The 17542-nt window shown below is 54.6% G+C and overlaps 1 protein-coding gene across 1 annotated transcript; it reads left to right on the forward strand.

The window, feature by feature from the left end:
• Positions 1-6622: 6622 nt before the first annotated feature.
• Positions 6623-17076, forward strand: Creb3l3 (cAMP responsive element binding protein 3 like 3). Its single transcript, XM_087909503.1, has 12 exons — positions 6623-6680; positions 7543-7718; positions 8307-8603; positions 9083-9214; positions 9606-9900; positions 11220-11323; positions 12063-12200; positions 12751-12857; positions 14665-14733; positions 15316-15400; positions 15601-15697; positions 16231-17076. The coding sequence occupies exons 1-12, from the start codon at positions 6623-6625 to the stop codon at positions 16611-16613; spliced, it is 1941 nt and encodes a 646-aa protein (XP_087765629.1). The 3' UTR covers positions 16614-17076.
• Positions 17077-17542: the final 466 nt, after the last annotated feature.

A 17542-nucleotide genomic window follows, 5' to 3' on the forward strand; every position in this document is an offset into this window, starting at 1 on the left:
CTGCCCACAATGAGCGGGACCCTCACGTCAATTATCAATCAAGACAATGACCCATAGCCTTTCCCATAGATCTGTGGCAAATCTGCGAGGCTCCCTCCTTCCCAGCTGACTCTAGCTTGTGTCAAGTTGACAAAATGCCCCGCGGTGCGGAGATGCCAGGACCACTGTGCGTCTGCTGAGGTAAGCGGCAGACAAGCAGCTTGGTTGTGAAGGAGAGCCTGTGTGGGCTGCATGGGCAGAGAGAGAGAGAGGGGGGCGGGGCTCCCCAAGCCCCAGGGAGCCCAGATGACTCCATCATGAGTCACAGAGGCAGGACATGGAGCTGGAGGATTTGGGGTTTGCCCTGCTGGGTGTTGGTCTTGCTTTGGTCTGCTGATTCTTTGCTGTGTCCCGATTTGTCATCAACTCAGGAGGGATGTTCGCTCTGCGCACTGTTTCCACCTCACAGGGCTTCGCAGTTAGGAAATCGTGTTCGACTTCAGGAGACGCTTTGTACTTTTGAGTTGTGTTGAGACACTTATAGGCCATGAAAGTTCTCTCTTTTCCAGACAGGCTTTCTCTGTGTAGCCCTGGCTGTCCTGGAACTCACTCTGTAGACCAGACTGGTCTCAAACTTAGAGATCCTGCTGCCTCTGCCTCCTGAGTGCTGGCAGGCGATGGGGATTTTTTTTTTTTAAGATTTATTTATTTGTTGTGTATACAACATTCCTTCCATGTATGCTTGCATGCCAGAAGAGGGCGCCAGATCTCATTATAGATGGCTGTGAGCCACCACGTGGTTGCTGGGAATTGAACTCAGGACCTCTGGAAGAGCAGTCAGTGCTCTTAACCTCTGAGCCATCTCTCCAGCCCGCGATGGGGATTTTTGAAGCGGGACTGAATGCATTTTGTATGATGAGATGGCCACAAGCTGCTGGTGGTGTTTAATCCCAGCACTAGGGACACAGAGGCAGGAGGATCTCTTTGAGTCTGAGGCCAGCCTGGTCTATAAAGTGAGACCCTGTCTGAAAGGAAAAGCAAAAACCCATTTTGTCTGAGTTGATAAGGTGTGGAGCAGGTCATCCTGCGGGCTGGGTTCCTGAACTGGATAAAGATGAGAAAGGAAGGGTTTGATGTGAATGTGTTCCTGCCCTGAGGAACTGCTGCTCACTCACTGGCCCTTGCTCAGGCTTCAGGACCTGGCTCCCTCCGAGACAGAGGACACACAAGGACAGTGGCAGGGTCTCACTTAGTGTGTAGTGAGAGCTGTGTGTAGACCAGGCTGGCCGGGGGGCTTGCAGCAATTCCCTTGCTTCTGACTCCCCAGGAAAGAGTTGGCCACCACACCTGGCAATGGAGTCTCATATAAACCAGGCTAGCCTGCAACTCCCTATGTGGCCAAAGCTGACCTTGAACTCAGGATCCTCTTGAGTGCTGGGATGACAGGAGTGTGCCACCAAGCCTGTTTCATGTGGGCACACTCACACAGGCCTCATTGCTACTTTTTTGTGTTGTAATCCAGCACACACAGACACAGGCACAGTTCCTGTCCCTAGGACAAATCCTTAGGTGGAACCCGTGTCCCACTCTGTTTACTCAGTGGAGAAGGGGCATGTCTCTGCACCGACATGCAAGAGTCAATCAGCAAACATTCGCGTCATGTTCACCTTGGGACAGGCAGGGGATGTTCCTAATCATGTCACACGATGCAAAGGCCCAGCTCTGCCTTGGGTCAGTGCACCCTGAGATTGGACAGCTCAGAAGGAGATGAAGGTTCTGAACAATGTGTGCAGGGAACAGAATATGCAAAGACTGCCTGCTTGGGACAGGCCCTGAAGGTTGTGCCGACCTGCCGACAGGAAGCACTTGTCCGTTTCCTGGCTCCTGCTTGTGTCTGTCTGGACCAATAGGTACCAGGAGATGAGGAGGGGAACCACGGTGGGTGACGGCTGCTCTGCCAGTGAGTTCCTTCTTCAATACAAGGCCTAGGGAGAGGGCTCTGTGGGTGAGCACTTGCCGCACAAGCCTGAAGACCTGAGTTCAAGCCCTGGCAGGCCCATAAAGTCCATGTGGAGTGTACACAGTCCCAGCAGTCCTAGTCCACTAGGACAGGGGCTGGCCTGTGAGCAGAGACCGGCATCAAACCAGTGTCACTAACACCTGTAGTATGTGGGCAGTACACACTCACTCTCACACACTCACGCTCACATACTCACACTCACACACACGTGCGCGCGCGCACACACACACACACTCACACATACACTCACACACACGATTCTCTGAAAAATGACTTAACTAGTTGGGCATCATTCTTTCCAATTACATTTTATTTTATTTTATTTGGTGACATGATCCTGCTCTGTAGCCCAGGCTCACCTCAAACTCACAGAAATCACTGTCTTATGAGTACTGAGACTAAAGTCATGCGCTCACACCACCACCTAAAATGTTTACCTTTGTGTTTGTTTGTTTGCTTTTTGTTTTTTGAGACAGGGTTTCTCTGTAGCTTTGTAGCCTGTCCTGGAACTAGCTCTTGTAGACTAGGCTGGCCTCGAACTCACAGAGATCTGCCTGCCTCTGCCTCCCGAGAGCTGGGATTAAAGGTGTGCGCCACCACCGCCTGGCGCCTTCATTGTTTTTTGTTTGTGTGTCTCTGTGTGTGTGAAGGTGTGCCCGGCCTCAGTGCTGGGAACAGAACTCTGATCCTTTGCAGACACAGTGTTAGCCACTGAGCTGTCCCATGTCTCCAAATTTTAAAGATGTCTAAATAACTCAGAGCACCCAATTGGTTACAGAATATTAACAAGGGTGAATAAGTCTGTCCATGTCCAGGGCTGACATGACTTTTGGAACTTTTGAAGTGACAAGTGTAAGGACCTGGTGACCAGGGCAAGTGCAGTTCCCATCTTGCCTCTAAGCTTCCCCGCCGTTAGGTGTGGTTCAGGCCTTAATTCCAGCAATGGGTAGGCAGATGCAGGTGGATGTCTATAAATTTGAGGCTAGAAAACCAGGCGGTGGTGGCGCATGACTTTAATCCCAGCACTCGGGAGGCAGAGGCAGGCAGATCTTTGTGAGTTCGAGGCCAGCCTGGTCTACAAGAGCTAGTTCCAGGACAGGCTACAAAGCTACAGAGAAACCCTGTCTCGAAAAACAAACCAAAAAAAAAAAAAAAAAAAGTTTGAGGCTAGACTGGCCTAAGTAGTGAGTTTCAGGAGAACCAGGGATACATAGGGATACCTATGTCAAAAACAAACAAAAGAGGGGGCTAGAGAGATGGCTCAGTAGTTGAGAACACTGGCTGCTCTTCCAGAGGACCCAGGTTCAATTCTTAGCCCCCGCATGGTGGCTCACAACCATTTGTAGCTCCAGGGGAATCAGTGCCCTCTGTGGACACCAGGTGCATGCATGGTGTACAGGCACACATATAGGACATGTAGGGAAAACACTCATACAGATAAAATAAATAATTTTTAACAAATAAAAGAGGGGCTGGAAAGATGGCTCAGAGATTAAGAGCGCTGGCTGCTCTTCCAGGGGTCCTGAGTTCAATTCCCAGCAACCATGTGGTGGCTCACAACCATCTGTAATTGATCGGGTTCCCTCTTCTGGCCTGCAGACAGAATACTGTATATGTAATAAATAGATAAATTAAAAAAAATAAAAGAAAGAAGGGGGAGGCAGTGGTGGTGCACACCTTTAATCCCAGCACTCGGGAGGCAGAGGCAGGTGGATCTATGTGAGTTCGAGGCCAGCCTGGTCTAGGAGTGAGTTCCAGGACAGGCTCCAAAGCTGTCTGTAGCTCCAAAGCTACAGAAACACCTTATCTTGAAAAAAAACAAAAACAAAAACAAAACAAAAAAAAGAGGGAAAAAGTCAGCCCCAGCTACACAGTGAATTCAGAACAGATAACACAACCTGAGACCTGTCTCCAACCAGTTAATTAATTGTTAACTAAACAACAAAACAATCAGATAATCAATTAATGAAAACCCCCAGCAAGCACGTGAGATGCACTGGCCTCTAGGGGGCACCACCATTCGGCAGGCAGGACCAAGCTGGGCCTGTGTGTGACCTGGATAGTTCCGGCTCCTGGAGACTGGATAATCTTATACTTTGACTTTTTAAGGTAGGGCCTCACTATGTAGTGCAGGTTGGCAGGCTGTCCCCACCACACTAAGCTTACTTCATTTGATGTATTTGTTTTCACTTTATATGTGTTCTGTGAGTCCCAAGCTAGACACCAGATCCCTGTCTAGCCAAGTCCTCCACTTCCTGAGTGCTGTGACTGCAGGCCTGAGCCACCTCACTACCAGTGCCTGGCTTTGTTATTTGTTGTTTATATTTAGATACAGGGTGTCACTTTGTAACCCTGACTGACCTTGAACTAACAGCAATCCTCCTGCCTCCACCTCCTGACAGATTCTCAATGGAAAGCCAGGTCAGCAGTGTGGCACATTGGCAGGGCTCCTACCTACCATGGATGAGGTCCTGGGCTCTAAGCTGAGCACCAGTGAATGGGGGGAGTGAGGGCGCAGTGGTTAGAGCACCCACAGAGGACCCAGACTGTCTGTAACTCCAGCTCCTGGGGACCTGAGGCCTCCTACTGGCCCCTGCAGGGACTCTGAATGCACACGGTGTGCAGACATAAATCTAAAAAGTGCGTGTTGTTCTTTTTTTGTTTTGTTTTGTTTTGTTTTTGTTTTTTTTTCGAGACAGGGTTTCTCTGTAGCTTTGGAACCTGTCCTAGCACTAGCTCTTGTAGACCAGGCTGGCCTCGAACTCACTGAGATCTGCTTGCCTCTGCCTCCTGAGAACTGGGATAAAGGCATGTGCCACCACGGCCTGGCAAAATGAGGTCCTTCTAAAGTGGTGCTGAACACAATCTCACCTTAGCAGGTGCCGTGACACCACATGTTTGTCACCCCATCACTTGGAAGGTTGAGGCAGGAGGAGTCCCTGTTACAGACAAACCAACATAAGTGTGCCTTGGTCTGTGAGCCACCAGGCGACCCCCAGGTGGCCCCACACCCCTGTGGCACCAGGGCCCAGCTGCGTCTGAGAGTTGGCATCTGGTCCCTGCAGCACCCTTTGCCTAGCATCGGGATTCACTGTAGGTTTCTCACCCCTCGGCCATGAAGCAATCGCTAACCAGAGGGTGGCTAGGGGCCGCGGGGATGGAGCAGAGCCAGCAGGGTGTGGATTGGGAGATGGACCTGAGGCTCCCCCTCTGAGGCTTCCCCTGTGCAGCACTGACCTGGGCAGAAGCTGGCTACCCCCTTCATCTTCTCAGCTAGGAGAATCGTGGAGTCTCCCCGTCACGGGACTGACCCTGAAGGACCACTCTACAATCCTGTAGTCCTTGGCACCAGACCCTTGGTCACCTGCCCACCCTGGTCTCTCCAGCACTTTGTCCCCAACTCACCCATTCCAACCCCACAGGTCTCTGAGGTTATCCTTGAGCCTCAGGGCCTTCGCACAGGCTCTTCCTGGATCTAAACACTTTTCCACTCACCTGGCCCATTTTCTCCTGTCCCGTGGCCTCCCACCATGGTCCCTCAAACCCCTGATCCTTGTGCCTCCACCTCCTGAGTGCTGGGATGCTGGCTCTACCCATGAAGCTTTTGGGGGGGGTATCTGGATCATCTACAGGCATGGGAAATGGGGAACAATTTCTTAGTTAAGTCTTCTGTGTCCCCAGAACTGGCCTGTGGGTCAGAGGAATGACTTAGCTGGTTAAGTGCCTGTAGAATAAAATTGAGAGCCAGAGCTCCCACAGAGTGGGGGTTGGGGTGGGGGGGTCGCGGCACGCCTTCCTGGAGCCACGAGGCCTGATAGAGTTACCCAAGAGAGAGCAGAGTCCCCTGTGGCCACCCAGCCACACCCCGTCGCTATCACAAGGGGGTTACTCACACCCAGCAGTGTTCCAGGGAGGATCCTGGAGGGGAGGAGGAGGGGGCCGGGGGGTCTTGGTGGCCTGGACTCTCCATCCTCCCCAGCAGCGGTCCCAAATGCAAAGGTGGGAAGCTCAGGTGAGCAGAACAGAGGACCTGGGTGTGGCCTGACCGGGCAGCAGGGGCCAGGGTGAGTCAGGCCCACTGTCCCTCATACAGAGCAGTCTGTCCTGACACACCCAGCACCCAGCAGGACCGAGGAGGGACGGAGACAGCCCTGAGAGTCACCATCACGAGAGGGCGGCTGTGCGTTTCTGACAGACACACCTTCTCATAAAGTAGCCAGCAAAGGGCAAACCTAGTTAATTACAAATTAATTAATTACTGGCTTTAACTTTTGCAGAACTAGGGACGGGACAGTGCCTCGGGTAGGATGGGGAAGAGTTCACGATTCAGCCACACCCCCAGCCCCTCAATGGGGAATTCTGGGAAGGGGTAAGCTCTTGAGCTACGCTATGCCCCCAGGCTCTCTTTTTGCTTTAATTTATTTTATTAGTTAATTAGGGGTGTTTTGTTTGTTTGTTTTGTTTTGGTTTTTGGTTTTTTGGAGACAGATAAGGTTTCTCTGTGTCTCTGTGGCTTTGAAGCCTGTTCCAGAACTAGCTCTTGTAGACCAGACTGGTCTCGAACTCACAGAGATCTGCCTGCCTCTGCCTCCTGAGTGCTGGGATTAAAGGCAAGTCCCAAGCATGCCAGGCTCTCCTGCCGACGTCTGCCAGCGGGTAGACATCCTCCGGCAGCAGTGCGGCAAGAACCCACTAAACAAATGACTAAACGGCACTCACTGGTGATCTCACTTTCTGGCCAAACCAAACATGACCGAGGAAACAAACACACAGGCCCCTGGGGACTGTGAGAAAACCAAGTCCAAGGGGTCTGTGGTGGTGCCATCCAGAAGGTCTGTGTGCTCTGTGGGACATCCTGGGTCCTGCAGGGCACAGAGCAGCGTCCCTGGCCTCTGCTCACTTGAGGTTCCTGCCAAGGAGCCACCAGAAGTCCATTTCTCCTGATGCTGCCCTTGGCATCTCACCATTCCCTCGTTCCAACGACTTCCTGCTAGATTCAGTCCATGCTAAACTCCTTGATGACCCTCAAAGCCCTGCATGTCCTTTTCAGCCCTTCCCTTCCTCCTCTCCTCCCTCTGCTAATTCTGGCTCTGCCAAACTCTCTTTCCAGGCCTCAACTCAAATGTTCCTCCCCAGAGAATTCCCCCAACCTCTTCATTCAAGCTGTGCCTGGGGTTCAGCCTTTATGCCTTTCTGGAGCAGTTAGCGGCCGCCTGTGTGTTTTCTCATTGTTTAGTACTCACGCCCCCACCCCAGATTGTTATCTCAAGGGCAGTTTCTTGCCCTCCTCTTCCCTCTCCTCCCAGCCCGTCATCCCCCTTCTCAGGACAGTCCTCAGTGCTCCTCCAAGCTTGCACCTCTATCCTGCCCCAGGGCCTTTGCACAGATGATCTCTCCAGCAGCAAGCACTTTCAGCCGCTCTCCCCTCAGCTAACTCAGGACTCTGGGGGGGCGGGGCTTGCTTCTTACTGTGAAGTCCTTTAGCTTCTTGGTGGCATCTGTCTCTCGGGTTGTCACTCATCTCTCTTCCCATCTCTGTTCAGGCCCTCACGGATTGGACTGGTCACACCTAAACCAGTTGCTGGTACACAGGAGTTCAGTGAGCAAGCATGGATTGAGCATCAACTGTATACCGACCAACCCTTCTCTGGACACCAACAGACCTATAGAGTTTATCCTGGCCACCAATGGCGGATGTTGTGGCGAGAGCCAGGGCAGGGTGGGGTGGGGGCTGCAGCCCAAGGGAGACAGAAAATGGAAGGGAAGCAGGAAGCAGATGGATGTGGCAGACAGGACTTCCATTGAAGGCTGTGAAGGCGCTGGTGGAGAGTTTGCCAGTCCTACATAAGCCAGGTGTGGCGACCCACACACCTGCCATCCCAAGGCGGGGGGGGGGGGGGGGGGGGCAGAAGGATCAGGAGTTCAAGGTCATCCTTAGATGTAGAATGACGGGGAGCTCAGGTTGTTCAAGGAAGCAACGTGACAGAGTTGCTCACGCGACAGGGCATGCGGCCCCGTAGGAGCAAAGGCCCTGCGGCGGGGAAAGAGCAGTCTGTATGAATGTTTGTTGGCTAAATACATGCAGGCCAGGTGATTTCCACAGGAACTGATTACCCACGTGGGACAGTGCAGGACGCTCAGCAGGTGAGGGGTTGTCACCATTCTTGAGGGGACAGAATTCCAGCCCAAGTGGCGGCTGTAATGTTGTATTCTGTCGCGGGAGCAGGCAAGACCCACCCGAGAACCCTGGGTTTTGCTGCGGACCCAGCACCGGGTGAGGCCAGACAGACGCAGTGGCTGTAAGTAGGGGAGAGGTCACGCAGACCCGACGTCCCAGACTTTGTTCTTTGCTCCCTGGAAAAGCACAAAACAGAATGATAACGGTCGTCCCGCCCTCCCCCGCTGCCGCTCGCCACTGGCCCGAGGTGCTGTCTGTCACCCCCGGCGCCCAGTCGCAGCGAGGGCTGGGCCGGGAGCGGCGGGCCCGGTATTTCAGCATCCTTTGGGGGTGGAGACGAGGCAAAAGGAGCAGGAGGCGGCGACAGGGACCCGGGAAGGGGCTGCCACAGGTCGGGACGTGGATGGAGACATAGCGACGGGAAAGGTGAGGGGCCATGGGGGAGTGAGCTGAGGAGGGTCCCAGGCAGACAGGGTCCCCTCACACCGGCCGGAGGACGGCTGGAGAGGGGTGAAGTGGGACCCCTCAGCCTCCCAGGGAATTCAGGACAGGCTTGATCCAGACTCCAATCTCCAGAAGTTTTTACATACATCTAATATTAATAATTTTAAATTATAGTAGAATGTGGGCCGCTTCTCACTAGCCATCGGATCCCAAGATTTCATTTGTTTGCTTGGTTTTTGTTTTGAGTCTTGCTAGTGGTAGTCCAGGCTGGCCTGGATCCTCCTGCCATCCTCTGCCTCAGCTTTCTGAGAACTCAGATCATAGCCTCCCATTACCGCGGCTGTTCAAAGACTCCAGGCTCTCCCGACACAACTCTGTTAATACTTGGGGCGCCCAGCAGGAGCTGGGATGCTGTGTGTGAAGGTCGCAGTGTGACCTGCCCCCCTCTCTCCTCACTTCAGATGGCGTCCCCTGCCTGTGGCATGGGTCCTCTGGACAGCCTGGAACTCCTAGACCTCTTGTTTGACCGTCAGGATGGCATCCTGAGAAACGTTGAGCTGTCGGAGGCCTGGAGCCACACCGGGGAGGAGCAAGTGAGGGTCCCCTTGGTGACGCTTGTTACAGTGCGGGGCTGGAGGGGCATAGGACAGGCCTGTGGCCCTGCTGGCCTGACCTGGGAGTCCATAGGTTCTTATTCAACCTTTTAATGTGTGGTTAGAAGTTCCTTCTAATGGGGGTCGGGGTGGAGGCTCTGAGAGGGCATGGAGTGCACATAGCCAACTTTGAACTGAGTTCAGATTCAAACCCAGGACTCAGAGGTGCCCCTTTGTGGCTTTCCCTGTTTGTCACCTCTCTGCTATTGCCTGGACGCTCAGAGAGAAAGGATGGCAGTGTCCCGAAGGCACAGAGTGTGTCAGGGCTTTGTCCAGACTCACGCAGCGCTCCGAATAAGTGTGTGTCTCTCAATCCACTTCCCTCTACAAGGTTCTACCACATTCTGACTCTGATGACTTCCTAAATTCCATCCTGGGACCTGGAGACTCTGACCCCAGCTCCCCCATATGGTCCCCTGCTGGCAGTGACAGTGGACTCTCTGAGGATCTACCCTCAGATCCCCAGGACACCCCTCCTCCTAGCAGCCCCGGAGCGGCTAACACTGTAGCCAGGTGTCATCCGAGCGGTCAAAGCAAGGGGCCCTGCTCCTCCTACCTGCCCGGCGCCCCATGTCCCACACCTGCAAGGACTCAGGTCCTGGAGTCCTCGGTGGCGATTGACCTGGGTGAGTACAGGACAAAGAAACACCTTGGGGGTGGGGGACACAGCGGGACCATTTCACAGATGAGACCATTTCACCAGCCTCAGTTCAGCGGCACAAGCCCCCGCGGGTGACTCAGACACCAGGCAGCCAGGGCGGAGGCCAGAGGGTGGCCTGGATCTTGGTTTGTCCAAGTGTGGCTAACGCGGCAGGGTGCTGGGTAAAAGCACAGGAGATTCCAGAGCCCCTGGCCCAGGCGCAGCTCTGCCCTGAAGGACCGCTTCTCAGAGGCCACCCCCACAGATCAGTAATGATTGACTTCAGAGACATCGATCAGCACCCCTAGCCAGCAGGAGCCCTGGCTCTTGCTGGGACACAGGGCTGAGGCTGGCTAGGCTCCACCCTCTGACCACGCCCCAGCCCCTCACTGAGGGGGATTTCTATGAGGGGGGCTCTACCCTGACCATGCCCCCAACCCTCACCGGGAGATACTAGGCAGGGTTTCACCTTTTTTTGTTTGTTTTTTTGTTTTTCGAGACAGGGTTTCTCTGTAGCTTTGGAGCCTGTCCTGTAACTAGCTCTGTAGACCAGGCTGGCCTCGAGCTCACAGAGATCCACCTGCCTCTGCCTCCTGAGTGCTAGGATTAAAGGCGTGTATTGCCACCACTGCCTGGCTCGGGGTTCTACCTTGATCACACCTCCAAGCTCTGTATCTGAAGATTTGCAAGGTGCCCATTCCTCCCATTAAGTCCTTATTCCTGATAAAGTCCAGGTTCAGAGAGGTGAAGCTCCTTTCCTAAGGTCACACAGCTCTGCTGTCTGATGAGAAGCCAGAGTTTACTGCCACAATATTTGTGGTGTTCAATAGCATGCCTACGGCGTGTAGGTCATCAAGAGGGACAGACCAGATATGGCATGGACCTTGTCCCAGTCCTGTACCCTGAGTGGCGGCCACTCCTTGTTGTACTGGCTGCAAGTCCCCTACAATACCCTGTGTCTCTGTGACCCCATGACACAGATCCACACACTGAGTTTGTGTTGCGTCTTATACCAGAGGGAAACTGAGACATGGGATTGATCATGTACCCTCCCCTTCAGGCTCTGGGCACGGTGGGCACACCTCTAATCCCAGCACTCAGGAGGCAGAGGCAGGCGGATCTCTGTGAGCTCGAGGCCAGCCTGGTCCACAAGAGCTAGTTCTGGGACAGCCAGGGCTACACAGAGAGACCCTGTTTTAATAGGGAAAAAAGGCCTCGGTTTTTCAGACTGCCATCCGGGACTTGCTGGGGGCTGGGCACCGAGACTGAGGGCCTGATTCCTCTCTGTCCCTCCCCTCCTGGTAGACATGTGGAGCACAGACGCACTGTACCCAGAGGAGCAGTCCGGTTCGCCTTCCAGATTCAACCTCACGGTGAAGGAACTGCTGCTCTCCGGCGGCGGGGACTTGGTAGGCGCCCTCACCCCCGCCCCGTTGCCTCAGGTCACCTTCCTGTCTGCCTTGTACAGCCTGGGACAGCGGTGTCCAGAGAGGACCTGGGCGTACCTCGCTCCCAGACAGTCCTGTCTGCTCTTCCGGGCTGGTATACTCTCCAGTAAAGAGAGAGGGGGTGGGGAAGCCACGGTGAGTCCAGGAGCCTGGAAACAGGGTTTGGACAGAGACTATTGGAAGCAATGACAACTTTCATTTACTGGTGATGATGCGGGATCGCTGCACCTGCCAATCAATCGATCCTTCCCAGCTCTGGGCTCCACCCCCAGCCCTGGGCCTCCCTCAACCCTGGTCTCCCCCTCCAGGCCTGAGCCCCACCCTCAGCCCTGAGCCCCACCCCTAGCCCTGAGCCCCACCCTCAGCCCTGAGCCCCTCTCCCAGCCCTGAGTCCCACTCTCTGCCCTGAGCCCCACCCTCAGCCCTGAGCCCCTCTCCCAGCCCTGAGTCCCACTCTCTGCCCTGAGCCCCACTCCCAGCCCTGAGCTCCACCCCCAGTTCTGAACCCCACTCCCAGCCCTGTGCCATATCCCCAGTCCTGATCCACACTCCCAGTGTTGAGCCACACCCTCAGCCCTCTTTTTATTTTTTGGGGACAGGGTCTTGCTCACTTTCCCCGGCAGGTGTCTCGTCGTCCTGGGTGTTCGGGTGACATTTCAGGGTCTGTGCCTCTCTAATGGACATCCCCTCGTTTCCACAGCAACAGCATTCCTTGGCTGCCTCCCAGCTGCTGGGATCTGGGAGTGGGCACTGCCAGGAGCTGGTACTGACAGAGGACGAGAAGAAGCTGCTGGCTAAAGAGGGGGTGACCCTCCCCACCCAGCTGCCTCTCACCAAGGTTTGTGGGCTGTGTCGACGCCTCACCCTATAGTTAGGGTCGTTCTCAAACTCTTATCCCCCTGCTTCCGCCTCATGAGTGCTGACAGGGGTGCACTACCATACCTGGGGTATGTGACCCTGTAGATGGAACCATTATGTAGCCCTGATTGGTCTGGAACTCACTCTGTAGACCAGGCTGGCCTCAAACTCACAGAGATCCGCCTGCCTTCCATTTACACTGACGGTAAAGCGCTGTTCCCAAGCATTGCCACCAGGTGGCGCTGTGGCCCGAGCCAGAGTCAAGATGGCGAGCCCCCACTTTCTCAGTGGGGTCTCCACTGTGCATGCAGCCAGGAAAGCATCAGAAACCAGGCAGGGTGCCACAGGCCTATCACCCCAACACTCGGGAGGGGGAGGCAGGGGCATGAGAAGTTCAGGGTCACCCTCAGCTACACGTGGGTTAGAGGCTAGCCTGGGCTATGGGAGCCCCTGTCTCATGCAAACAAACAGATCACTGGTTGAGGACGGAGTTAGGCTGACAGGATACCCCCTCCCCATTCACTATGCAGTATGAGGAGAGAGTGTTGAAGAAAATCCGCAGAAAGATCCGGAATAAACAATCAGCTCAGGAAAGCAGGAAGAAGAAGAAGGAATACATTGATGGTCTGGAGAACCGGTAAGGTGGGCACCATGGCCACATACGCCTAAGGGAAACTGAGGCAGAGATAGTCCAAGTTTTTATTTTTAACGGATTTTTAACAAAATTGGGGTTGATGTCCCACTTAGGGACATGTTGTTTCTCCTGACAATGGCTAGTGAGGGCCTGAGCTCTGACTGACTGATTTGTGGGTGTGGAGACAGGCGCACCACCATACACCTGTGGAGGTGGACTCTCTGACTGATGACTGATTTGTGGGTGTGGAGACAGGCGCACCACCATACACCTGTGGAGGTGGACTCTCTGACTGATTTGTGGGTGTGGAAACAAGCGCACCACCACACACCTGTGGAGGTGGACTCTCTGACTGACTGATTTGTGGGTGTGGAAACAGGCGCACCACCACACACCTGTGGAGGTGGACTCTCTGACTGACTGATTTGTGGGTGTGGAAACAGGCGCACCACCACACACTTGTGGAGGTAGACTCTCTGCTTCTCGCATGGGGGTCTGTGGCAGTCACACTTGGGTCAGGCGACTTTGCTGTCTGCATCCACTGAGGGGTGGGAATGATTGCAGTCAGAGGAATTGACTGACAGGAGTCAGAGGGTATGATTGACAGGGCCTGGAGGGGTGGGGTAGGGGGAATGGCGCTGATGAAGGAGGGGCTGTGTGTTACCCGCTCAGCTCTGTGTGTGTGGTCAGGGCACTCTGTCTTTGCCTGAGTGTCGTGAGGCCTGGAAAGCATGAGAAAGTCCTTGGATAGGAGACTGCGGATGTTCGGCGGGATGGGTCTGGGTACAGATGGGGGCATGGCAGGACGGGCCCGGGTAGGAGACGGGGCACGGCGGGATGGGCTCCCTTGGCGGATCCTCCCCCTCAGGCCGCAAGAATGACAGTAAAGCACACGCTGCTCTAGCATGAGGACCTGGGGTCAGATCTTCACCGTCCGTCTGTGCACTGCAGCCGGGTGTGGGAACTCATGCCCGCCCTGCCAGCACTCGAGAAACAGAGGCAGGGGATACTTTGGGGTTCCCTGGCCGGCCAGCCTAGCTGACCTGGTGAGGCTGGTGAGAAGGCTCCCATGTACAGGAGCTTGCAGCTTCCTCATGAGCCCCAAGTTTGACTTCCAGCACCTGGCGGCTCACAGCCACTGGGACACTATGATGCTTTTGCTATGAGCACCTGTACCGCCCGGCTAACACATATTTTAAAACAAAAACAAAGTCGAGAGGGCCAGGTGGTTGTCGCACACACTTTTAATCCATCCCAGCACTCAGGAGGCGAGGCAGGAGGATCTCTGTGAGTTCGAGGCCAGCCTGGTCTACAGATCGAGTTCCAGGACAGCCAGGGCTACACAGAGAAACCCTGTCTCTAGTGATGTCTTTTTTAAAAAAATATTTTATTTATTTATTGTGTATACAATATTCTGTCTGTGTGTCTGTCTGCAAGCCAGAAGAGGGCACCAGACCTCATTACAGAGCCACCATGTGGTTGCTGGGAATTGAACTCAGAACCTTTGGAAGAGTAGGCAATGCTCTTAACCTCTGAGCCATCTCTCCAGCCCGAAACCCTGTCTCAAAAAAAAAAAAAAATCATGGAGATTGAAGGAGCCACTCCAAGTCTCTTCCAGGCTCCACAGGCACGTACACACCAGAGAACACACAAGTAACAAACATGTCCTGGCCTTGTTACAGCGGCATTGTGGCCTGAGGCTGCCATTTGCCCTGAGTTCTCAGTGTCACCGGGTCCCTGTGTGTAAAGTGGGAAGCGTCCGTGGGGCTGGCGGGTGACAGGCATGATCACCGGGTCCTTGTCTTCTCAGGATGTCAGCGTGTACTGCCCAGAACCAGGAGCTGCAGAGGAAGGTGTTGCATTTAGAAAAGCAGAATCTGTAAGTGTGCTGAGAGTGGGAAGGTCCTAGAGTTTGCCCACGGAGGGGCTCGAGGGACAAAACTCCACAGTAGGTGCACAAGATCAGGAATGAGACCTCTGTTGAGCAAGGGGGGGATTTGTGTTTGGGGCTGTGATAGGTGCACACCTTTAATCCCAGCACTCAGGAGGCAGAGGCAGGTGGATCTCTGTGAGTTCAAGGCCAACCTGATCTACAAGAGTGAATTCCAGGACAGTTAGGGCTACACAGAGAAATCCTGCCTCAAAAAGCAAAAAAAAAAAAGAGTTGTCTAGAGGAATGGGCATACGAAGTCCTGTGGGAAGAGCAAGAACAAATCAGCTCAGACCTATCTGTGGAACAATGTCCTTGGTACAGGCATAAAACATGGAGAAAGACCCTAAGGCAGGACGGAATCTACTGTGTGGCAGGATAGAGGACTGAAGGGCAAAGAGGCAGGAGAGAGGCAGGGAGGGTGTCTTAGCAAGGGTGGGCTTAGTGTACCAAGGAGGCTGAGGGGTTTCAGAAAGGGCCAAGAAGCAAGGAGGCCTGGAGGGCTCAGCTTGAATGTCATCTCCCTGCAAGGTCTCTTCTGGAGCAGCTGAAACACCTACAGGCTCTCGTGGTCCAGTCAACCAGCAAGTCCGCCCACACAGGCACCTGCATAGCGGTGAGTCCCATCTGCAGGCGCTCACGGGGTCCCCAAGGCTGGGGTTGTGGTAGCGCTTGGCCTTAGTCGAATGGGTAGGGGGGGAGGTGAGTGTTTTTAATCCACCCTCTGCGAGTGGGACCTCAGTTTCCCTGCCTGTGAGCCCCGGTGGCTCACAGGGGAGGAGGAAGGATGGGGTGACCCCGCCCCATGTCTGGCAGGTCCTTCTGCTGTCCTTCGTCCTGATCATCCTCCCCTCCATCAGCCCTTTCGACTCCAACAAGGCCGACAGCCCTGGAGACTTTGTGCCAGTGCGAGGTAGGTGGTCCCCGCCCCCTGGCCCCAGGGTGAGGGCGGGGCTCAGGGCAGAGTGCTGCCTAGGCATGTGAGTCCCTGGCTCCCATCCCTAGCACCCTAGATATCAGGTGTGATGGTGCAGGCCTGTCATCCGAGAGGCAGAGGCAAGGGATCAGTTCTAGGTTATTCTAGGCTACCCAGGATAGCCTGGGCTACTTGAGACCCCTGACAAAAATGTTAACAAATAAATACACATGCACCAAAACCAAAATCTCCTGTCAGAGGACTTGGGGCAGAGTGGTACCTGCTGCTAAGCTGGTGACCTGGTTCAATTCCCAGGTCCACAAGGAGGAACAAAACCATGCAAAGCTGGTCTCAGACCCACACAGGGGTGCTGCAGTACTCCCCAAATTTACAGTGTACAAACCCAGGGGACACAGTCCCCACTACATCCTGCCCACTTGGGGCAGAGGAGGCCCCCGAAGCTGAGGTCAGGGAATGAAGACCGGGACTCTGCCTCCATGTTCTCCTCCCAACTTCACAATTCTCTCCAGTGTTTTCCAGAACCCTTCACAATCACGCTGCATCCCGCGTGGCTCCCGACACCGCCCCAGGCTCCGAGGGCCCAGGACCCTGGCCAGACGTTGGCACGCCCCACAAAGGCTCTCCTTCTAGCAGCCTTGGTGCAGACTGGGGGAATTTTCTGGAAATACCAATGCTGAGCAACTCAACAGAAGAGCTGGACAACTCCACCCTGGTGCTGGTCAACGCCACAGAGGACCTGGGCGCGGCCACCCTGCTGGACTGGGTGGCTCTGGAATCTCTGCTCAGCCCACGCCGGGTGGGGCTGGAGATGCCAGGGGTGGAGATGTGGCTGTCCTGGGTACCAGGATGGCTCAGGGTTCCTCTGGTGCGGGGTCCCCTGGAGGTGCTGTGACCAGCAGTGGCAGGCCAGACTCACAGATGGACTGACAGCGCCTCCTCCATAATCTGATTCCCCGCATATCTCATCAGAGTGGGGCTGCCAGGTCCAAGCAGAGCCCCCTGTGCAGGACAAGAATTAGACGCCTTTACTCATACTGACCCTGACAGGCAGACACTTACACCTGAGCCATGACCCCCAACCCATGGAGCCTTCCCTGTCCCCTAATCACTGGGAAGATGCGGAGCCTCTGGGGAACTGGGCTCCCTAACACCAGCATGCTGACTTTAGAGTGGACCCAGCCCACAGATATCCACCTCCCTTTCTTCTTGTAGAGACAGGGTCTTAATCTGCAGACCAGGCTGGCCTCAAACACACAAAGATTCTCCTGCCTCTGCCTCCCGGGTGCTGAGCTAAAGCCATGAGCCACCCCCTTTTCTAAGACTGTTGTGATCATCAATAAAGTATTTTGACAATATAGAGGCTGTGGCTCGGTGGGCACACACCTGTCATCCCGAGACTCAGAAGGCACCGCCAGTTGACCTATGTGAGTTTGAGGACAGTCTGGTCTGCAAAGTGAGACCACACTTCCAAAAAACAAAAATAGGAGCTCAAGGTCATCTTTGGGTCCGCAGGGACTTTGAGGCTAGCCTGGGCTACACCAGACCCTGTCTACACACACAGTATTTTGAGAATAAGTGGTATGGTGTATGTTAATTCAGAGGTTGGGGCTCTGGCAGGCGGCCTAATGAGGGGCTTGACCGGCCTCCTAGACCTAGGTGAGTTCAGCACCTCGGAGAGTGGCAGGGAGGCAGGCAGAGCACCTGGCCATTTCCGGGCGCCCACCTCACCCTGGATCTTGGTCACCAGTGAGGAAGCTGGAGCATGGAACGAGCCAGTCCAGCGTTAGCTATTGAATAGATGAGGCGTCTGGTGCTGTGGAC

The sequence above is a fragment of the Myodes glareolus genome, chromosome 8 (assembly GCF_982192425.1).
Source record: "Myodes glareolus chromosome 8, mMyoGla1.1, whole genome shotgun sequence".
Taxonomy (NCBI): domain Eukaryota; kingdom Metazoa; phylum Chordata; class Mammalia; order Rodentia; family Cricetidae; genus Myodes; species Myodes glareolus.

Bases quoted from the DNA above. Each gene is read 5' to 3' on its own strand.
- Creb3l3 (XM_087909503.1), top strand. From the start codon at position 6,623: ATGCCAGGCTCTCCTGCCGACGTCTGCCAGCGGGTAGACATCCTCCGG. The intron at 8,604-9,082 runs GTGAGGGGCCAT...TCCTCACTTCAG, and splicing joins GAGACATAGCGACGGGAAAG to ATGGCGTCCCCTGCCTGTGG. The intron at 9,901-11,219 runs GTGAGTACAGGA...CCCTCCTGGTAG, and splicing joins CTCGGTGGCGATTGACCTGG to ACATGTGGAGCACAGACGCA.